Here is a 23135-nt window from a genome sequence, read left to right on the forward strand (position 1 = left end):
AATATTATATCAGTTTCAGCCGGCTTTTAAACCTGCTGAAGTTTCTGCCATGAAAACAAACCATTAATCACCCTGAAGGAGGTAGGGAAGACAGCACCTAACCTAAGTAACTTGGGAAACAAGTATTCAGACTGAATATCATAAGGCTAAAAACAAGACAGAAATACTGCACTTTGCTTAATAAATGTGATTCTCACAGGGGCATAGGTCAGAAATTCTGAAATCACATATATTTTACATGTATTATGGTTGAAAAAATAATAAAATAAAGTGTAGATAAAGCTAGATTTCTCACTGTCAGAGAAAGAAGTTATAAATACAGAAAGAGGAAGTCTGGGGTGAACCCTTTGGTACTGGACTGAAATTGAAGGTATCAGTATGAACTCATGGTTTTTAAAAGTATATTTATAGTTAGAGAAATAAATATAGATGTGTGTATGCATGTGTTAGAATACACACACACACACAGTGCCAAAAAATGTATACGCATTTTAAGAAAGGAAAAAACTATTAAAATTGTAATACAATGAATGATGCTAGCATTCATTTGATTAATGCCATCTTTTGAACGAATGACATACTACACATTGCTACTGTAATTCAATTCAGCTTCGAAAAGTAATACATAGATAACATCTCTTAACACGTGTACATTTCTTTGGCACCCCCCGTAGATATGTATAAATGAAATATATATATATTTTCTAGCTCTATTTCCTGAGAGGGCCTAGAAGCAACAATACGCCTATAGCAATGGACACACTTAGCACTGAGATCTTGGTTTCTAATTTCCATTCCCCAATGAAAGGTACCAGTGCTACTTGGAGAAGTAGATGACTCCAGAGCTGAGGCAGGAAAAATGTAGGATAAACCTGGAGCATCTCATGGTGACAGAAAGTAAGGAAGTGCTCAAAAAAGAATGAGGACATGTTGAAAAGGCAGTGGAACCAACCTGAAAGAGCTTCCAATGGCTAAAGCTGGAATAATTTGGCCAGCAAAATAACTTAATATAGTATTGGGTTATAACCCATAGACTAAAGTAAATATTCATGAATCCATACTAATAAACATAAATAATTGAATAAACAAAACAATAACTGGGAAAGAAAGGGCTGCTCCTCCCTACAGAAGAATTCCAAGTAATAAATGTAGAAGGAATGAGATAAATAGAAAATCACCATTCATTACACCCCACAGTAATAGTTGTTAAGGTCAGATCCACTGATGGATGTTAAATTTGGTAGATGAAAGTTTGAGAAGAAACACATTTGCATAGTCTAAAAGTATCTCTATTTATTTATTTATTACAAAGGGGAAAATAGTAACTTTATACTGGAAAAACGTGGAAGATACCACTTAAAATGAGGAAAATTACATCACTAGTATAAGACATACTGGCACCATCTCCCCCTAATATGATGCACTGAACAGCCACTCACTCCTGTGGTGTTCTGGCCGAAGGTGCGTAACCTCAGTCTAATAATAAAACATCAGGCAAACCCAAATGGAGGGACATTATACAAAAAAACTGACCAGGACTCTTCAAAAGTGTAAAGCCATGAAGCATGAGGAAAGACTAAGGAACAAATTGGAGAAGACTTAAGGAGATTTGACAGCTCAATTCTGTGTAGGGTCCTTGATTGGATCCTAGAACAGAAAAAAGGGTATGAGTGGAAAAACTGATGACGTTTGAATGAAGTCTGTAGTTTAGTTAATAGCACTGTACCATTATTAACTTCTTGACGTTTATAATTATAACGTGGTTATGTAAGATGTTAACACTAAGGGCAGGGGAGTGAAGGGCACATTGGAACTCTCTACTATTTTTATAACTTTTTTGTAGGACTAAATTTATTTAAATTTTTTTTTAAAAAAAGGCAAAACCAAACCAACAAAAGTAAAACACTTCCTCAACTCCATGTTTCCCTCCTTTCTTTACTAAACTTATTTCCATTCCTCACCTCCCGTTCACTCCTCAATGCAGTCCCATCTAGCTTTCGCCTCCATTTCCTACTCATACAGCTCACCAATGATTTCCATACCGCTAAACCTGATAGATGTCAGCCAGTCCTCGTCTTGGCACCTTGGCAGCATTCAATATTATGGATCAATCCTTTTTGGAAACAATATCTTCTCTTAACTCACCCAACTCTTCTCCTAGTTTTCTTCCTACTTCCCTGATTACTCCTTCCGTTTCTTTGGAAGATTACCCTCCTTTACCCAGCCTTTACGTATTGCCATTCCTCAGTGCTCTGTCTAAACTCCTATTCCAAATCCATACTTAAGCACGAAGTAATCAACATGACGTGCCCATTGAACTAAAGGAAATTTATCAACCAAAGTGCATTTTTAACACCAAATTACCTGTACGGTATTGTAGTAGGTGCAAAGAATTATCAGTTACCCTCCTTCAAAGAGCTTTCTGTCTAAAAATGCAGAGGTCAGACCGTGTAATGCAGTGGTTAAGCTCATGGGCTTGCAGACCTGGATAACCGGCTGCAAATCATGGCTCCGCCACTGGTAGTGAGACGACCTTGAGTAAGTTATTTAGCCTCCATGGGCCTTCGAGTCCCCTTCTGTAAAATAGAGGTTAACAGCTCTCCTCACAACACTGTTGCAGAGTGAAATGCAATAGGATAAGTTCAAGCTCTCAGTGGTACAGGTACAAAGTAAACACTCCCTCTTACTATCTAATGGTAGAGAGATGTCAGCATACAAAGTAGCATACGCCAGTGCCAAGACAGTTCTGTGCACACAAGTGTGGGTCAAGTTCAGAGGAAGGAGACCTGTGACCTGGCATGGTTGGGAGGGCATCCTAGAGGTGGTTGGTCTGGAGGGAAGCGTGAGTGAAAATTCTGATTTCAAACAAACTTTGATAACGAGGCAACACGCTGAGGTAGAAATAGGAAAGGATTGGTAGTAGGAGGAGAACAGGACTGTAAATCGGCTCCACCTCTGAATAGCTGTAATTTTAGATGAGTTCATTTTTAAACCCAGGTTTCTTCATGTGTAAAGTGCAGACAGTGGTATCTGTCCTAACCGCCTTCTATGGTTGTCAGAAATAAATGGGAGGATATTTGTTGCACAGTAAAATCTGGTATAAATTTCAGGAGTTCATCGTTGAGTCAGTGTCCCTTAGTGGAGAGTGTGGCCTATAGAGTTGTGAGCACCTAAGTCTGAATCCAAGGTCACACTTACTAGCTGTCACCTTGAGCAAGTCACTTCAACTCCAAGCTCTAGTTTTCTCCTCTCTGAAATGAAAACCGTATGTCTTGCCTCGTTACAACGCTGTAAGGATAAAATAAGTTACTGTTCATTGGTGAGGACCCACTGGCAGCCAGGCAAGGGGAAGGAAGCGCCGTGAGCTGGAAAGCTGATCCGCGTGGGGCACTCATTGCTGGTGACTTCCATCAAAGCCTTAGGATTCTGTGTATTTAGCACATATAAATAACGTGTGACAATGTGGCGACTCTTTATTTCAGATCCCATGTTAGATCTGGATATTCAAGAATTAGCCAGTCTTACTACGGGTGGAGGAGATTTGGAGAATTTTGAAAGACTATTTTCCAAGTTAAAGGAAATGAAAGGTAAGTGAACCTATTGTGTCTAACATGTTTCCATATTTGATGCTCCTCAGTTTTACAGAGGGTTTTATTTTGTAACTGCTGATTGGCTTCCATGCTCTGGTCTCAGCTGTCTTGAGAAACTTAGCTACTGGGGGACTGTGCCCCTCTGTTGGTAAAAATTCCCTGGGGAAATTTTCCCTCTTCATTCTCTTTCCTCTTATTTTCCCTTCTTCTCTTGCCTCTTTCTTTTGTGTGTCTCATTGACATGGAATTAGTAAAACCCCTACCAATATTATACTCACATCATTCCCATCTGGAAAATTTGGAAGACTTAAACTTCCTAACGGCTGTCATGACGACAACCATAAACAAATGTCTTTAAACCCACCTCTCATCTTGTAGTATTAGAATATCCATACACTCCAGATTCTCCTGTGCTATTAGACAAATTTCTTAAGATATATTTTCCCCCTAGACAAGGCTGCGACGCTTCCTCACGAGCAAAGAAAGTTGCATGCAGAAAAGGTGAGACAATCAGGCAGGTATTTATTGAGTACCTACAAAAGGTCCAGTACTGTTAGAATTATAGTACTTGTTTATTCATTATACTTGTTTACTTCTAAAGTGTCTTAGTGTGAAGTTTTCATTGGATTTTAACTTACAACTAATTGAATATTTATACAATAAATATTCAGTCAAATCGAGATTTTTCAGATGTATGTTGAGTGACGTGGAACGTTCATTTGGACTCATGATGTTTGCCTTCCCAACTGTTGGACTGGAAAATTCTGAGTTATTTTGTTTGGTTTGGTTATTACCAACGCAACACATGTTCTCGGCAGGAAACATATATGGTTTATGGTATTCTATTGTATGAATGTGTCATAATTTATCCAGTTCCCTTTTGGACAATTAGGTCATGTGAATTTTTTGCTTCTATAAATAGTGAAGCTGCGCATGTCCTGGCCCATCCCATTGTACACGGCTCTGATTATACTCTGAGTGTAAATTTCTAGAAGTGGAAGTCCTGGGTCAGGGTAGTCAAGCGTTTTGATATATGTTGCCAGAGGACTAGAGGGGTAAGGCCTAGAATTTTAGGTCTTAATCAGTTCAAAGGATGACACACAAGATGAGCGGAGATGGAGCTGTTGCCTAAAATGTGTTGCCTGCTTCTCTCCACAGGTGGCCAAAGCATTCTGGATGGCAATTGGGGGAGACAGAGATGAAATTGAAGGCCTCTCATCTGATGAAGAGCACTAAATTATTCATCCTAGGTTTTGACTAACAAAGATGCTAACACTCTACCTGAGATCCTTCCCAACTCAATCCCGTTACATTTTGCTGAACTTCCCACCATCACGTTGGCCTCCTGACTTGTTTATAGGATAGGATCCCCTTAAGTCTGGTTTTCAGTAGAGGGTTAAGGAGATAGTTTTTCTCCCTCAGCATACTGAGGGGGTGAGGGTGTAAGGGGTGAGGAGTATAATGATAGTGAAGAGTGAGAGTTTTTCAGCATCCCTTTCTGTTCTAGGCATGGGGGTGGAATGAGAAGCTCAGAGGTCGGTGTGATTTGCCCAAGTTAAGAAAAAACCACCAAGCCATTCTTAGTCACCCTTTTTAAAGGAGCATTCCCTGCTCGCACGTGATGACTGCAGATCAGGAACGTGTGCCACCTTTCCTGGGTGTTTTGGATTTTCTGCTTCCAAGGAAGTTGCCGCTCTGAGCTTGGATGCTTTCAGAGGGAAGAAAGGAGCCATCTGCAGATTTGATTTGTGCTGTAGTATAGGTGGGACCAAGGACAGTGACCGTCAAGTTAGTCTCTAGCTAAAAAAAGATGCTTTTGGGCATTTCAATTAAAATATAGTGTCCGAGCTCATGTTAGAAATTATTGAGAAGCCAGTGTGAATTTTTAGACTATAATTAATGAGGCAAAGGTTTCCTACTCTGGTAGGGATAAAACAGACCCCTTCACTAAGTTGTTGTCGTGCATGTAAGAGACAGAAAGAAATTAAGGAATTCCTTATATGGGCCACTGAAACCATATGTGATCATATACTGAGATTTGCCTTGGTATTAATGTGAAGAAACTCTTCGTCCTTAGAGTTCTCCCCTGCTCCTTGAGATGTGAGAGCTGTGCTGTCACACTTTATACCCTCAAAACAAGGCAAGTTTCCCCTCCTTCTCTCTGAAAGACAAACAGAGATCACTGCCAAAATAGTGGGTGAGGTGGGAAAGGATGTGAAACGTTAGGTAACGAATCCCTAAGTACCTTGTATTACTTCCAGGGCTGAGTGGGTCAGCCCCAGGGGAGCTGATCACCAAAAGAAAAGTTTCCAGAGGAAGAGTGGGAAATGCAGCAAATAAAAATCCTCATTTCTGTTTTTGTAGACACTTTGTAATGCATGTTATTAACCTTCACTGTGGTCGTCACTGCCATGACTCTAAATGGCACCAGGGCTGGGTGGTGCTGGCACTGGGGCTGAGAACTGCTTCTTGAAACAAGTTTCAGACCCGTGTGCACCATCTTCTAAGCACTGCAGAACACGAAACAGATGGCAGAAGGAGTGGCAGGCTCCAGTGCCAGGCCAGGGCCATCACAGGAGGGAGGGGTTCAGTAAGGGGAACATTCAGAAGAGCCATTCCAGGCGAACTTGGAGGCTCTCTTGCTTGGTGACTTTCTTTTTCCCCCCTCCTTTTTTTTTTCCTATTCAGAAGGGTCTTTGAGACTATAGTTTACCACCATTCCACCAGTGTTTCTTTGAGATGACTGCGTTAGCCATTCATTAGGAATGTAAGGGAAGTTGGCTCCATGTTGCAAAACAAAAGGTGGAACGTGTTTTTTTTAAAAACATGAAAGGTTTCAGAAAATATATCAGGATCACATGGTTAGGGAAAACAGAGTAGAGAAAGCTATGAACTGGATTTTGTGGATTAAACAAAGCCAGATGATTAAAATGTGATTTATGTATAAAGTCTGTTAATGTGTATTATGATTTTGGTTTTCAGGAGGGAACGTGTGTGGGGGAAGCCTTCCTTCGGTGGAGCAGGCATAAATAGTGAATAAGAGTTTATCAAACTATTTTGGAATTGATTATGCCTATGTGTAATATCAAGTCATGTTTAAACATTTCTCTATTTGTGTAGCACACTGTCTGGCACATAGTAGGCCCTTAATTTTGATTTGGATTCGTATTTGATAGTTTGATGAATATGATCCCAAAGTTTGACAGTCCATGCATGTTGGAAGGTAAGGAGTGACAAGAATAAACTTTTTCCTGTGAAAATCATGTGTTATGTAATAATTTTAGAGTGATGAAGACATAGATATTTTTATAATTTTAAAATACGTTATCCTGCCAGAGTATGAGAAGATTGACAGAACCAATTTGCTTTCTCTCTATTTATAGAACTTGGCCACATCTAATTCAGAGAAGCTGGAGATTCAGGGAAGCTAGACTTAGATGGCTGAGTAATATGGGATGTGGTTCAAGACCATAGAGCACGTCAGGCCACTACTGCATACTACCTACAGCACATGAAATGTGATATATGGCTAACTGAAAGTTCCCACTCTGGAGAGGTGGGGATAAGCTGTTTGCATGGCTGATGTTGGACTCCCGTAACCATGGGCCAGTCTCTTAACAATGGCCATGGAGAGGGAACGCAGATTGCCCCTTGCCCTGCCTTGGCCTGCCACGGAAAAACAATCTTAGAAGAATCACTGTCTAAGGGTAAGATGAGAGCCCCGTGAACTATTCTGAGCTTGAGTGTTTGCTGATGCAAAGCTAAATTTAGCCAACATGTGTCTAGTGTGGTCAGAGGTTCTGATTCATTGAACGTTCTGATTGATGGAAACAGAGTTCCAGAGAATGCTGTAATGAGGAGAGCTGCTTTTCACCCTCCCCAAATTTAAAAATAGATAAGACAATTTAGCTACAGCATTCTGTCATTAAATACCAAACCTTAATAGAGGATTGTAGGTGGAGAGAGTGTGAAAACTCTGGTCAAGTGTACCACCTTAGTCTAAGATTGGCTTGAAAACAACACCCTATTCACTTTCCCATTATTTGTATGTCTCCTAAAAGTAGCATGCTGACTGCAGGGCAAATTTCTAGTTTTGATTTAGATTCCACTTGGGGTTTAGTTTACTGATCCATGCTTGTACCTTTGGCATGTAAGCTCTTGCAGAAAAGGTCTTAGAAATTCTCTAAGTGTCCTATTTTCTGCATTACCTGTGCCTGTTAATATCTCAAGTCTTGCTCTTAATGTAGAGATCTTTATTCAAAGTTAAGTGTGTGTGTGACAGTTGTAGTATAGGAAGTGTCTTGCTGGATTCTGAGGTGTTTCTCTGATTTGCAGAACAAAGAACTAAGAGGTGTTAGAAACAGTGTGGGCCTCTTGTTGCAACATCACTGAGCCCCGTTCCAGCTCTTAATGATTTATAGTTCTATTTTGTTTCCTGTTGGAAAAGTATTGGTGCAAAACCTGGGCTTTATGGTTATTACTGCATCTTTGGAACACAGGTATGAGAAAAACAAACTTTTTTCCCTCTAAAACCTGTTAATATCTGTGTATCTGGTGATCGGCTCAAATACTCTCTCCTTATGACTCTAAATCAATCTGGGAGGCACGAGCAGGTCACATACAGCAGTCCATGAGCAGCGTCCCTGGTTCTCACCTCTGAAGGATATGACCGATCATTGCCTCTCCCTTTCTTATCAGCCAGGTGGTTTCAATGCTACAAAAACATGGGCTAAGTGAGGCCTGGGATGAGAGCTTGATGCAAACAGCTGCGTAATTTGGGGCAGAGAAGATTTTGTTTGTCTGAGCCCAAGGACTTGGCCTGCATCAATCCTGCAGCGTGAGGAAATGCTCAGGAAGTTATAAAGGGTGAAGTTAGAAAGCTTCAAACCTAAAGATGAGAAAAGGCAACTGTAACCCATTCCTTTCCCCGGGTGAGAGCTGAAACAAGAAGCCAGGGTCCAGCCAACATTGACTGGGAACTTTCTTGGTGCCAGACCGTGCTCCGTGTGGCCGAGGCTGCAGACTTGGTAAGGATGTGGGTTCTCTTCTCTAGGAGCCCGTCCAGCTCAGGTGGGAGTAGGGGACAAGCAAGAGGGCAAAGAAGGTAGAATATTGGGCAGAATGTGAAGAGTGCCGTGACCAGCCATAATTGCTGTGGGAAGGGGAGCAGAGTTGGAAAAAAAAGTGCATCATGGAGCAGTAGTTCTCAAACTTGAGCCCAGAGGCCCCCACTCCCAGACTTTCTGATTCAGTGGGTCCAGGGTGAGGACTGAGAATGTGCATTTCTAACATCCAGGTGATACTGATTCCACACTTTGAGACCCACTGACTTCAAGTGATGCTTGAATTGAGCCGGAAGGGTAAGAATTTGGGCAGGTAGGTAGGTGGAGGCAGCAAAATTCTTCGAGGAAGTTACAGTAGAAACAAAGGTATGGAGATAAGAAAGTAAGGGGTCATGTTGGGAAAACCCCAGTAGTCCAGTTAGAAAAATGGTGGTAGGTGAGGATGGAGGGATGTTGGAGAGAACCTTGAAATCCTACTTTGTGGAGCCTGCGCTTACTCTGGAGTCAACGGGACCAATTGGTTAGAGCAGAAAAGACGTCTGACCATGATTGCATTCCAGGGCAATCTGTATTAGCCAAGGCTAATCAATAGCACTGTGTGCCTGGAAAGCTGTGTTGAGAAGGATTCTGAGGCCGAGAATGGACCAAGCACTGTGATGAGTGCTTTTTCCCATGGATATAGAAGTAGAAAATGGTGGTAATTTTGCCCCGTATTTGCCATCCTTGGACTAGAGGGAGACTAAGAGAATATTGGAATGAATAGCTGTGATAAAAGGTGAATAGGAGCTGTGTTTTAGTGGCATTCCTTCAACCATTTGTAAGCACTTACTATAGGGTAGCACATGGAAATGGATGCAAAAGATACTGCTAAGGTAGCATCTAGTAGATATGATATGGGCTCTGGCTGATTCATTTATTCAACGAAAACGTGATGGCCAAAAGCAGCCGGGGATATAAGATGTAAGCCCTGCTCTCAGGGAACTCAGCCTAGAGGAAGGAACACACAGTTAACACACAATTGAGAATATGGTGATAAGATTTAAGAAAAGGCTTCTTACAGATGTCTAACCTGAGTCTCCAAGCATGAGTGAAAGGCAGGTGAACTGGGAATGGGTGTCGGACAGGTCGGGGGCAGGGCGTGTAGACTGGGGAAGAGGGGTCTGTGTTCCCAGCAGAGTCTAAGGACCATGTTGCTTGGTTGCAGAGTGAGGCAGCCAGCTGCGAGAGCTACCCAGGAGCCAAATGATGACCAGCTGGTCCACGTTAAAGACCTTAGACTCTGCTGTGGCCTGGGGTGGGGGTGGTGCGGGCGGTGCGTTTGTGGGAAAGCAGGCTGCGTAGGGCAGTGAGAGTGGGGAAACAGGACTGATTGGATGAGCGGCATGAAGCAGGGTTGGGGGGATTGACTTCTGTGGCTGTCTGGTGGGGAAATGGTTGGGCCAAAAGTGGGGCCGAAGGCCAGCGGAGAGAGATGGTTTAATAAGGGCAATGAGGAATTCCACTTTTCAAATTGTGAGTTGGAGGTATTTGTGGCACCTCCATGTACCAGTAGCCAGCAGGCTGTTGGCTGCTGAGTCTGACGGTTGGGATTTGATGTCTGGGCTGTAAATACTGATTTGGGAGTCGTTAGCATTTGTGTGGCTTGAAATTATGCGAGTAGATGAGATCACTCGGGAGGAATGTCAAGAATACATACAGTGGTCTGGGAACACCAACCCAGCAGGAGCAGGTAGGAGGAGGTGCAGGGCCTAGGAGAAGCGGCCTTTCCAAACGGGGGAGGTTTGACCAATAGGGGCAGCTGCAGCAGAGGTGGTGCAAGAGCAAGGAGAAGAAATCCACAGGCTGCTCGGGGCTCGGGGGAGGCTACTGATCAAAACAGTCAGAAAAGGGAGCTAGCTTAAGTGAGGTGGGAGGTGACTGAGTTTCGGGGGTGTTATGTTTTGGATCATGTTTAACGCAGCTGGAATTTAACGTTGGGGAGCTCAAGAATAGGTTAGGTTAGAGGTGCAAATTTGAGAGTCATTTGCTGAGAAATACAGACGAGATTTTTTAAAAAAAAAAAAAGCCTTGAGGAATATTGTTTAGGGGGAAGGAGGGCAGATCGGGCGTATAATCACCACGTTGGGCATTTGATGCTGCCATGGAGGCCCAATCTGTGGGCTCACAAGTGCCATCTTGTGATACCTGCCTCCCTCCTGGTCCGGGAGGTGTTTGGACTCGGGTGAGGTCCTTAGAAGTGACCCGGCTAAAGGACTGTTCCAACCCCATTCCACCCCACCCCCAATTCTGTTTATTCATTTTAATTATCCTGTTTCTTAATTCACATCATCTGGGGTCAGGGTAAGGTTCAGCCAAGGAAATAATTCTGAAGTCTCTTTCTCCTTGGGAGTTTCAAATTTAAGATGAGTTTTCACAGGAGCTAACAGGCGAAGTCGTCTGAGCTGGAAAGTGTGAAAACCTCTTTTCATGAGTCTAAAACTGCCTCCATGCCCGTGGGAGGATTAGGGTGGTGGCATCTAATCATTTGCCAAAGGCCTTCAAGTGCAAGGGAAATGAAGGCAAAACGCCACTGCCGAGACGGCAGCGATGGGACTTGTGTGGTGCTTCGATGTGGGGAGCAAGGGGGATGCACCAGCTGCAGCTGGACTTTGGACCTTTGCTCGGCTGACCGGGGGCTCCTGCTGTCACTGGCTGGCACTGCCTGTTGCCTTGTGAGTGAATGAGGGAGCGGGGCATTACAAGGGGCTGTGGCAGAAGGGGGCCTGGTACCTCCTTGGTCAGAGTGCACTTGGGCTTGGAGACATTTTTGTCCACTGCCCTTGAGTTCGGGGGCCCCACTGGGCTCCCTCGTAAATCTTGTCCATGCACAGCAGCAGGAATGAGCCTGAGCTCCTGGCGCAGGAGCTTTTCCATGAAAATTTTATTAGACGGGTACTTACAGGGGGAAGAGAAGGAGAAAGGACACATCTTTTTAACAATAGTACAATGCTTAAACAGGTGCTCTGCTCTTAAGATACAAAAGTTAGAAAAATCTAAAACACTATAAATACATACATGCTTTTTACAAAGGTATTAAAAGGTCAGGCTGGCTGAGAAGTGAAGGTAATCAACATTGTCCACGTTCTATTCCCCACCAAACGCGCACCAAACAGAACAGCCTGGTTGCAACAGCAGCAGTGAGGGTGAGTGAAGGCGTCTTGGAGAAAGGGGGCTCCAGCCATTGTGTAAAGTTCTCACACACTGTGACACGTTTAGCGAGCCTGGCCTGGTGTTGAGCCAAAAAGCCACTGCGCCCTCAACCCACATTTAGACCTGGCTGTGCCCCAGCTCTTCCCAGCCACTGTCCTTGGGAGGAGAGACCTTTCCCACTTTTCTTCAAAAAATTAAATAGTTGTCTGTCTTGAATGGTTTTGAAAGACACTACATAAATACAAAATACCAGGATGAGAGGATGTACATTACTTGAGCATAAAATAAGAAAATCAACTACAGAATCAGAGTTTCTCAATCCAGTTTACACGACAGGCACGTTTGCTTTGTTTCTGCAAAGCTGCCTGTGCGTCCTTTCCCCCCGACTGGCACCCTCCCACCAGAGCTGCCGTGTCTTCATTTTTGACCCATGTCCTCTGTATACATTTTTCTACTTTCCCACCTACGTGAGAAGTAGCTGACACTCCTTAAAAGGGTGACACACATTGTGAAGACTGATACTTGAAGGGGTTTTAGAAGGGAACACTGATGCCACACCAAGAAACATGGTACAACTTCGCTGTGTTGAGTTGAGGTTTTCTTCTAGGAAAGTGGAGACACATGTCGATTTTGGGAGAACTCCCAACTCTGCCACTTGCAGTCCCACAGTAAGACAGGGTCCAGCACTAAACTCAGGCCCTCTCACTACTGGTGACCCCTGGTAAATAGTCCCATGCGCAATCTGCAGAGCCCTCTCCCACCCTCTCCTTTTAAGGACTACAGAGAGGGGTCTCACGTGAGCTCCCCGTCCCGGCAGGAGCCTCAGACATGGCAGCCGGGGGCTAAGGATGAAGTCAGGTATCTGCCTTCTCCCCAGACTGCTCACACACATACATGCATGACATGCACACACTTCAAGAAAACCTTTTTCTGCAGTTTCAATAAAAGCATTTAAGCCCTGGAATATGTCCAAACTAGGAAGCCAAGGGGAGATGGAGAAAAACAAAAACTAAGCACAAGATAACGTGCTACAGCTCATTCCAATACATTAACAATGATTTAAAAAAATAATCACGGTCAATAAAAAAATACAACACAGACACCATAAGGACAACGGAGAAGTCTGCCAGCAGCCTTGCCCTCATGTATGTTCTTCCTAAGAGTCCAAGTCCCCGCTCCTGACTCTAGGCTTGTCTCAAAATGTCAGCTCTTCTGCAGCCTGCCAGGAAGGTGGCCAACTGAGATGACGGTCCAGCATGGGCCTGTAACCGGAACCCGCTGGGGCGGCTACCTACGGCTGTGCTGGAAGGATCTAAGTTACTAAATTAAGTTTGGAAGGGCAAGGAGAGGAAAGGGAATAGAAGTTGGCTCTGGGGGAGGTGCTGAGGCCCAGGCCTGCACCCCAGGCCTAGCTACTCTTGGGACCCCAAGGTGAAGGCAACCTGGTGGGGAGCCCATGGCAAGGGAACAACACGCAGCGGCAGCCGACTGTTGCCCCTTTCAACTGTACTTTAAAAACGTTTTTTTTAAATGCATAAATGCCTTTCATACAACAGGATTTTAAGAAGAAAACATTTTGTGATGAAGGAAGAACACTATTCCACATGCCCCAAAGCACCTACGCAGCCTCTACCATGGAAACGGCGCCAGCTTCTACCTAACCGCTAGGTACGACTGAACTCATTTTTAGTGGGGCCAAAGATGGGCTTACCTATGTTTTCCTTACGCTGCCACCTCCAGCGGTCCAGTCTATAAAGAAAAAGGACCAAATAAGTAGCTTTGGGGAAAACACAAAACTGAAACGTCCTGCCTCCTCGGAGTAGCCTTTGGCTGAGCAGTGAGGGTTCTAAGACACCGCCCAAATGTAGCCAAACCTGACCGTTCAACTACAAAGACTGGGCTATACCTGCAGCTAGTTGCCAAGTACCTGGAGGACAGCTGTGTGCCACAGGAAGCCCTCCCGGGATCATGCAGCAGGTGGAGAATGCAGGCCCTCAGAAACCACGGCCCATGGCTTTTAGGAAGGAGAGGCCAAAGGAATCATGCAAAGCACGAGTCTCAGACCTGACTGGGAGCGTGAATACACATCCTGGAAGTTCAGACAGCTTCCTGTTATCTGTAAGAAGTCCACAGATCCTTTTACACCAGGCACAAGCTTCACACACACACAGTATTTGGCCCTTTTAGGTGGAACGAAGGGATCTGCGTTGTCTCTGGGTTCTGTGACAACAGCCTCGTGAGAAGGCTAGCACAGGTGCTCCTCCCGTCTCTTCCTGTGTCAGGCGTCTTGGCGAGCAACTCTCCTCCCTGGAAACCTCAAAGCTAGAGCTTCCGGGGGGCAGATTCCTGCAGGGGAGGCCCCAGGAAGCCCCCAACGTCTCCATACAGTATCAGAAATGTCATCACATTTGAGGTTGATAACCTGTCAAAAGTACTCACTCTCTTCCCTTCACCTGGAATAAGACAGGACTTCCATAGGAAATCCCTTTATTTTTCCTGGTAGAAATCCATGCAGAAATATGGAATAAGTCATTTCATACAAAAACAGCAGCAAAGAATAAAGTACCAATTGCAAGTGACAATTCTGTCTGCTGTATTCTGCAAAAGGCCAGTAAAAGGGCTCTCCTCTTTTTTTTCCAGTTGAAATAATTTATAATAGTTTTCTCACTAATTGCCACCGGGAATAGTACTTATTACACAATATAACTGCTAGAGTTGTCACTGATAATCCTCTGCTGTGAACTAGATAATCTTATATCCCAGGGGAAAGATGACAGACCTCTTTGTACCAAGCCTGCAATTTTCAAAGGTGTAAAAAAAAAAACTTTAATAGCCCTTTCATTTGCCTATATTGGCCTGAGATTTTTCCCTTCTGGTGAATTTGCTTCCGTTAATTTCAGCTTCCAAAAGTGCTGGCAGGTGTCTTCTCAACAAAACCTGCAAAGATTCACCTTGGGAGAGAAGTGGCTGGGTCCCACTCTGGTTCCCCAGTCAGTGTGCCAACCCAGGATTTTTTAAAAGTATATAAAACAAACATTTAAAAGAGCACATGATAAAGTTCATTTAATTAATGCAACTTGACTACAGAAACCGATCTAGCCGAATGCGTAAGAATACGAAATGAGCTCTTACGACGAGGACCCACGCAATGCATGTAGTGCTGCCTCAGCCCGAACGCCATCACTCCACAGTGCCTCCTGCTTCGTGTGAAGACTTCACGGAGATGAACGTGATCACATAAACTATACATGGCACTGAGCCTCAGCACATCCTTCTAAATGTTCAAAGTGAGAAAGGACAAATTTAAGAGCGTTTTTAAAGAAGAGGTCTCACTGTCCAACTTCTCTCACTGTCCCTGCGTGGTCGGAACAGACACCGATCCGTGTGTTCTGACGGGGAGAAGACAGTCAAGTCCCTCCCCACCCCAAGTCAGTCCATCTCCGCTGCAGGCTCTGTGGAGGGAGTGCTGGGGCTCCCTATGCTCAGTGGAAGAGGCATTTGTCAAAAGAGCCAGCGGGCTGGGCATGAGGTTTGCACACACCCCTGCAGGCTTTTCCCTACCTCGAACACCCACGGTGAACTCCACTCTGCAGTCCTGAACAGAGAGCCATTTCCTGTTGGACAGTGACATCCTGTTGGACAGATTGCTGTCATTAAAAAAGAAGGGGGCCAGGGGGAGGGGGCCGGTGGTGACATAACTACCTGTTTGCTCAAGACACCAAAGCAAAAGACATTTCTTGCCCTTCAAACTGAGGCCAAAGGGCAAATGTGTACAGCAGACACAGCTGATCATAAAATCCATCTCTGGGTTTGCTTTTGTGTTTTTGGAGAACAGGCTGGTGCCACTTTGGTTGAGGGAGGAACATTTCTTCTTCCTTTGACAACAGTTGCGTGGAGTTCCCATTTTCTCCACCTCCTCCATGGCCATTTCCCCCAAGCCCGCCCTCCCCCGCCCCCCCTTCACACCCAACGTCTCTAAGACACACTGGAACAGCGGATGCTTGGGGAGCCCATCTGGGTGAGGACCTTGTCAAGCCACTGCAATGGCCCATTCAGGTGCAGCTCGATCCAGCAGGGGGTGCTGGTCACTGTCTGTCTCCTGTAAAACACGGAAAGGGAAAGGGTGGGAGACTTAAAACATGTCCAGGACATACATATAAGTCAGAATCCCTTTTCCTGCTTTGGTGACAGTCTTCTTCCCAGAGACAGAGATAGATCCTCCTTGCTAAACCCCAAGTGCCCTAGCGGAGTTGCCAATAACTCGCTCAAACTGTCAGGCCCAATTCCTCCGAACAGGAAGAGCTTTGAGTGAAATCAGCTTCTCTTGATGGGATGGAGGTGGCTCTTAAAGAGTTAAACATGTAAGGCAAATTCCAGGGTACCCCAGAGGCCCACCAGTTGGTGTGACAGGCCCCCGACAGAGAACCTCCAGCCTGAACAAAGGTCTTCCTGGATCCCATCTGTCCTGAATGGACATCTCAGCTCCCCCATTTCCAGACCCGGGCCCGGCCCCAGCAGGCCGCGATGACGTGTGTCTGTCTGATTGAGGGGTGTTTTTTACAAAGCGCCGACAGAGTCCGCATGCCGTCGGTTCCCAGTGTGCTGATATAATTCCCATCTATGGCCTTATTTTGGAAAATCTTACAAGCAGAGCGAGCCATGAAACAATTACTGGAAAAAACCAAGGCACACCACACGTTTCTTTTCCCCAAAGCACTTTGTCTAACTTCAGGCTGGTTGATGACGCAGCTCACAGGCGAGCTCCCAAAGGCCTCCACTGAGCAAAGGCTATCTGCCTAGGCGGAGTCGCTGGTGCCAGCTGGAGGTGAGAGGCCTGGGCCCTGGGCCCTGCTCTGGGCCACCTCACAGAGAGCAGGGATGAAACCTTACTCTCTTGGCCCAAAAGGCAGAAGGAGGGCAAGACTGTTCTGGGAAGGGGCCGCACCCACCAGTTAGGCTGCTCTGCGTGCTGCCAGGTGGCAGTGACGTGGGCATAGGACGGGGTGTGCTGGCACTGTGTCCTGCATGGTGATACAGTGCCCCCAGGGAAAGGCTTCTACCACCAAGGGGCCTCTTCTTCCCAGCACTTGAAGCTGGAGGGCTGAGTGCCGCTGCCCGCCTTGCTTCACCCCAGTGGAGAGCTAGAAATGGGCTTGCAGACTTGCCCCTGGGATGCCCACCTGATCTAGGTGCCTGAGTGGGGCCCTCTGGACTGCAGTCTGAGTGTTAGAAGAGCAAATGGACCTCTTCCTGGCTCTTTTCCATTGGATCCATCTTTACATATTTCCCTTCCCCACTAAAAAAAAAAATATTAATTTTCTAACCTTTCAACTCCTGTTCCCTAAGTGATTTGAGCCAGGGCTAAAAGGTGGGCTGAAACATCCCTTGGGCTAGGCCTTTGGGCTAACCTCAGGCCATTCTAACCGGGTTGTAAGTTCTCCTGAGGTCTGAGCACTTGGATTGCTCAATGGGTCACTCATTCTGGACTTCAGAGAGATGCCCACAGACCAAGGTGCTATGTTCCCTGGCACTGTGGGGCAGACGCAGGGAACAGCAGCTAAAATACGGTAAATGGAAGAAGAGGATTTTACGGACCGAAACCCTCTAATGAGAATCTGACTTTCCATAAGTCATGCTCATCTGGATTTCATTATAAACAGTGGCCCAGAGCCAATATTGAAATGGGTTTGGCTCAAGTGCAGAATGACTGCAAAACAAAATGGATTCCAAACATCTGGAAAAATGAAGAGAAGGGGAGAGGAGCTTGCAAGGCGCGGGCTCCCGCTGACGTGTGGGTACCTCTGCGTCTGCCTCCCAGCTAGGGGTGGGGGTTGAGTGCAGCCGGAGGAGGGGCACACAGCCCTGCCTCTCAGGAAACTCTTGTTCAGGTGTGAAAGAGAAGGGACTGGATTCTCGAAGCCCAAACCAGAGTGTTCTGAGAGGCAACAGGCTGACCCCTGCCAGTGTCAGGCTTAAGCTGATATCTGAAATTCTGAAAGACATCATTGCTTTTCCCAGCAAGTAGACTTTGTTTCTTTATGACTACCCAAATCTCCTCCTCCCTTCCCTGCTTATCAGTTATTTCATATTCTAGATCCTCAGGGCCACCCGAATCAGAGATGGAACCACAGAGGAGGGAAGGAATATGGAGATGAAAACTTAACTCCCTGGAGAAGGTCGTTCTAGACCCATCTGCCCAAAATGAACAATGAGGAAGAAACCAACAGGGCAGAGTTCTAGGCTCAGCCCTTCCACTAATGATGTGACTTCAGGCAAGTCACTTTCCCTCCCTGGGCCTCAGTTCCTTCACCCATACAACGGGGATGATGCAATGTCCCCACCCCGGGTTGTGGTGAGGGTGACATGGAGCACGTGTGTTTACAGCGCATGAGAAACTGGAAGAGCACTGCTCAGCTCTTCCTTATCTAGTGGGGCTCGGCTCTGCCAGGCCTCTCTCTGATCCTCGGCCTCTGCTCTTTGGACGGGGGCTGGCCTAGCTCGTCTCTGAGGAGCCCCTGCTCTGCTGTTCCGAGTCCCCTGCAGTCCCTGGACCCCGGGACCTGCGGCCCCCAGACCTGACCTGTACTCTGCCCCCCAGCCTTTGACGAAGCTCATGCGGATGGTGCACATGCGTGTCAGCTGGTAGACGGCCTCGAAGCCCTGGTTGACGGACTGAGCCAGGAGGGCGGCAAACTCCTGGTTGTTGAAGATCTTCAGGTTGCATCCTGCCAACAGAACAAAAACAGTGCTCGTAGGGACGAAGGGCAGACATGTCCCGTGCTCCCCTCCTGGCTAAAGCCATCCCTGGGTCACCCAGAACGGCGTAACTCACACAGCTGAAGTGGTACACAAAGTCCACGCTCAGCAACATGCTAGGGACAGACCCACTTGGTCCCTGCCCTTGAAGCCAATGCCACCTCCATGGTGGAGGGGGGAGGTTACAGCTGACATGTGAGGGGGGAGATTTAAACACTGGCCTGCAAGCTCCAGCTCCTAGAGCTGTGGGATTGCTGGGGAAGACTGGTCAAGTAGGCTACCGAGAATAAGGAAGATGGTTTGGAGATGGTTTACCCTGGGTAAAGGGGCCAAGGCAGGACTCCAGGGAACAGAGAGGTAAGAGACCCAAGCTACAATGCCCACAGCCGCGTGGGGTATGGCCGACCACCTGGGGAAGAATGACCACCTTGCCATTCCACAGAGGGAGTGCTGACCGAGACAGGTCAGCAGAAAGGCTACTCAGCCTGCCATTCCATCAGGAAGCTCAGCACACGGTCCCAGGGCATCTCCCACCAGGCCCCTCTGATGAATCCACCTCATGCTGGAGCCAGGTGGGAGTGAGAGATCTGGGCCACATTTTGGCCTCCAGGCACAAGGCTGGGTCAGGGTGACATTCACAGCAAAGCAAAGGTGCGTGTCTAACCCTCCAGGCAGTAAAACTAGAGAAAGGCACAAATAAAGTTTATAATAAACCTCTTGTTTGAAGTCCTACCACCTGAGTGCCAGGAATGTGTCAACCAGAAAAATAAAGACAAAAGCACATGCTGGAAACGCCCAAAAGGTGAGCTGAGGTGACATTTAATGGGCCGACACTGGGCTCCTAATCTTGTGGTGTGACTCTGGGCTGGTCACTTTCTCTTTGTAAGCCTTTGTCTCCTTTATAAGATGAGGGGCTGGCCTCGGAGGACCCTGAGGAGCTGGCCTCGGAGGACCCTGAGCGCTGACATTCCATGAGCTATACACCACCAGAGCCAACTCAGCCCTCACCAAAAAGATGTGGGGAGGGCTGGGGAAGGGAGTAGGCAAAATGCCAAGAATGCAACCCAGCTTCCTCTTCTGGCTTTCTCCAAGGGGAAGTGCGGTGAGGTAGGGCCAAAAGTGGGCTCTGGCCTCCAGCGGAGCCAAAAACAGAGGAGCATTAGACTCAGGAGTCACAGTTAGTCCGAGGCTCATCCTGGCTGGGCCACTTAGTAGCTGTGTGTCCTTGGGCAAGTGGCTTAACCTCTCTGAACTTGTCTCAACATGCGCCCTCACCTGAAGAGCCAGAATAACTGGAGAGGACTCAGTGAGAGCAGAGCTATGAAGGTACTCGGTAGACACGACCACCTAATGCTCTGGAAACGCAGAGCACTGTTACCATTTCAGACTGTCTGCATTCATAAGTTGACCTGCCCATGCCCCCACTCCACTCTCATCTGCTACTCCGTGGGCAGGAAAAGACAGGCCCCAGTCACGGGCCTGATCTGGGCCACACACTCTACCAGCCAGTCACAGTCCACGCTCTACGGGCTGCGTGCCCAGTGGCCGCATGCCATGTAAGAAGTGGGCTTTGGCTGGGGCTTCCTATCTTGGATTTCTAAGTAAAGAGGCCTTAGATGGGATCAGCCTCCTGCCAGGCGCTGCCACCCAGGCCTGGCCCTGTCCAAGCCATCCTCTGGGGTACAGCCTGACACCCCTTCTTAGAGTACAGGTGGAATTCATCAGCCCTGCTCAGAAAACCCTCAACAGTTCTCCAGAATAAAAGCAAATCTTTGTCATGTCCTCCCTGGCCTGGTCCCGTCATGCTTTCTAAACATTTCCCCTGACTGTCTTCTGTACAGCCTGTCCTCCAGCCAGAGTGCTGCCCACATGTGCCCTGCCCTCCATCACCTCAGGACCCTAGCCCGGAATGCCCTCATGGTCCCCACCCCACGCTCTCCCTGTGCCTGATGCCTCTCCTCCAGGAAGACTTCCCTGATCCATCCCTACAGTTAAATGTGTTTTTCCCCCTGGAGCCAAGAGCACTTGACCTATGCTGCTCACCTCATCTATGCTTAGCACCCTCCCTTGTATTAAACCCATTCATGTCTTTGTCTTGTACACTAAGCTGGTCTGTAAAGTCTATGGGGACAGCAGCAGGGCTTCCTGCACCCCTCCACCCCTAGGAGCACTGCATGCCCTGCATGTTAGGGGGAGGGAGGGAGAAAGGGAGGGAGGCAAGGAGAGAGGGAGCTGCCTGAGCATCTATGCACACAGGGCAAGGAGCCGGTACCCACGGGTCAAAGGCAGATCCGGAAGATGCTGCGTCTGCTCCCTGCTGCTTCAGGGAGGGTACAGTCAAACAGTGAGGCACAGAGAAAACCCAGATGAAGCACCTCCAGGTTGACAATGGAAACCCCGATGAAGAGAAAAGGTCAGAAAAAAAAACAAAAGAGCAACCTCTGCAGTATCCCAGGGGAGAGGACCACAGAGAAGGGGCGGGTGTGTAGATACAGTACCTGGTGGAATCTTGCAGACGGTAGCCGGGTGCCAGCCATAGCGCTGGTTACAGTTGGGGGACTGCACGAAGATTGCGCTGTCACTGAGGCACTCTGCGAAGACCTCCCCTCCGATGTAGTACAGCCGCACGCCACGCCCTAGAGAGACTTGGGTCAGACCGGACCAGGGAGCCCGGGCCCACACGGTGGCCTTAGGGCCAGCTGCGGCTAGCAAAGGGGGCAGAGCAGCAGCTGATGGCTCCAAGTGACTGGTTCTTTGCCAGCTTCAAAAGGCACATGGGACCCAGAGCCCAAACCTAAACCCACACTAGGGAGGAAGGGCAACACTGGGTCCCTTACGCCAGAGGAGGCAGGCGACCAGAGAAAAGAGCATGAGGGACCTTTCCATGACAGCCTCTGCCTCTGACCAGCCATGGGCCTCAGTCCAGTTACTGTACCTCTGAGCCTCAGTTAAAACGGGGACAAGAATAATACCTACCTCCTCGGCTTGTTGTGAGATACACACAGTAAGTGCCTGCTGAGTGTTAGCTGCTACTGCTTCTACTACTAGGTCCCCTCCCCTCGAAGAGTCAGAAATTCATCCAGTAAACCTGCAGAGCTCCTCCTGAGGCAGCAGACACCCCGGGAGCCCTTCACTGCAGGGATGGCTTAGTGCCATCCCCTGTACCTTGCTCCCTCAATGCATTTTTCTAAAACATTCCATAGGTTTATATCATTTACTTCTCTTTTATCTCTGAAATCCACTCCAGATGGACAAAAATTATTTTTAAATTGGCTTTGCAATTTAAGCAGTTACATAAACACTCTGACAAGGAGCTCTCCGTGAGGCCAGGGGATGCCCCCCTTCTTGTACGTGGGAAGGGCTCTGTTCCCACTCCTGGGAAGAGGCCCCGAGGGCTGGAAAATGGAGCCAGACTTTACAGGCACAACGTCAAGTGCGATGGAAACCAGGTGACAGACTTACGGGCCACCGGAGGTTCTCCCTGTCTCCTCGTCCCACGGCTGTCCCCTCCCCCACCTGCTCCCCATTTCTTCTCGGTTCAGTGTTATAGGACTTTGTGTTTCACGGATGTGCAGGGTGCTGGTGGACTTGGGGTTCCTAAGAGGGGCTGCAGTGCTATGTCCATCAAGAGAGGGGGGCAGAGATGGAGGTGGGAGGCCCCAGACCAAAAGAACAAAAACATTTATTGTGTGATGGTAATTTTTGAAATACTTTTAAAATATAGGAAAGTATAAAGAGAATCAGCAACACCTGTGTATGCCACCCAGGTATGGGTGGCATATTCAGGTATGCCACCTGAATATCTTTTTTAAAGTAAAAAGACAAAAAAGAATTTTAAAAAATGGGGAGGCCGTCTGGGAAGGATGCTGGCTCAGTGACGGGCTGTGTGTCACCGAACTGTGTCACACTTGCTGTGTGGCCCCTACAGGGCTCTGCCCCTTTCTGGGCATCAGATTACTCCCTGGAGAACAAGCACACCAGACTAGACCCACGGCTTTCAAATTTTTCTTTTCTTAAACTATAAAAATCCTCTCTTCAGATGACTCTTCTGTGAACACCCGAGATATAATACAAACGAGCAGGGGTACTCTGATTCAATGGGCCAGACGCCCTGCTGCCCTGCCCAGCTCCTGGCTTTGCTCTTGGCATTGGAGCCCTCGACCAACACCAGGGACTCTGGGCCATGTCTGAGAATACCCCACTACATGTCTACATGGCCCTTCTATGCTACTCTGGATCACAAAATGATGAATACCCTTAGCGTGATAATTTTATGAGCAAACCAAGTGATAAATATTAAGGCTTCATCTTCCCTAAATTAAGCGATCTTTTATTATATTCTGGGTGTTAGAAGACAGAACATCAGCCACATTGGTTTGGTGCCCCAGCAGTGGGCAAGTCTAAACTTCCTACTTTTTCTACATTTTCTAGAATAATCATACATGAAATTAACAAACAAAAGATCACTCCTCCAAAACGAATTACCTACTTACCCACCTATTGGTAATTTAAGGGTATATTTGTTAAGAGGATTGCA

The 23135-nt window shown here is 47.0% G+C and overlaps 2 protein-coding genes across 7 annotated transcripts in view; one reads left to right on the plus strand and one right to left on the minus strand.

Moving 5' to 3' along the window:
- AAGAB (alpha and gamma adaptin binding protein) overlaps positions 1-6850 on the plus strand; it is a 46759-nt gene extending 39909 nt beyond the window's left edge. For 2 of the 4 annotated variants that reach the window (XM_033108545.1, XM_033108544.1), the window contains exons 8-10: positions 3483-3587; positions 4042-4091; positions 4749-6850. In XM_033108545.1, the coding sequence (XP_032964436.1) occupies positions 3483-3587; positions 4042-4091; positions 4749-4826 (233 nt within the window). In that variant the 3' untranslated portion in view covers positions 4827-6850. Of the gene's footprint in view, positions 1-3482; positions 3588-4041; positions 4105-4748 lie in introns of all 4 variants that reach the window. The other 2 variants (XM_033108546.1, XM_033108547.1) reach the window with 2 other exon arrangements.
- A 4691-nt stretch (positions 6851-11541) lies between these two features.
- SMAD3 (SMAD family member 3) overlaps positions 11542-23135 on the minus strand; it is a 115660-nt gene continuing 104066 nt past the window's right edge. For all 3 annotated transcript variants that reach the window (XM_033107593.1, XM_033107595.1, XM_033107594.1), the window contains exons 7-9: positions 21097-21234; positions 18423-18567; positions 11542-15941 (exon numbers count right to left, since the gene is read on the minus strand). In XM_033107593.1, the coding sequence (XP_032963484.1) occupies positions 15818-15941; positions 18423-18567; positions 21097-21234 (407 nt within the window). In that variant the 3' untranslated portion in view covers positions 11542-15817. The remainder of the gene's footprint in view (positions 15942-18422; positions 18568-21096; positions 21235-23135) is intronic.

Source organism: Rhinolophus ferrumequinum, chromosome 6 (genome assembly GCF_004115265.2).
Source record: "Rhinolophus ferrumequinum isolate MPI-CBG mRhiFer1 chromosome 6, mRhiFer1_v1.p, whole genome shotgun sequence".
NCBI classification, from domain to species: domain Eukaryota; kingdom Metazoa; phylum Chordata; class Mammalia; order Chiroptera; family Rhinolophidae; genus Rhinolophus; species Rhinolophus ferrumequinum.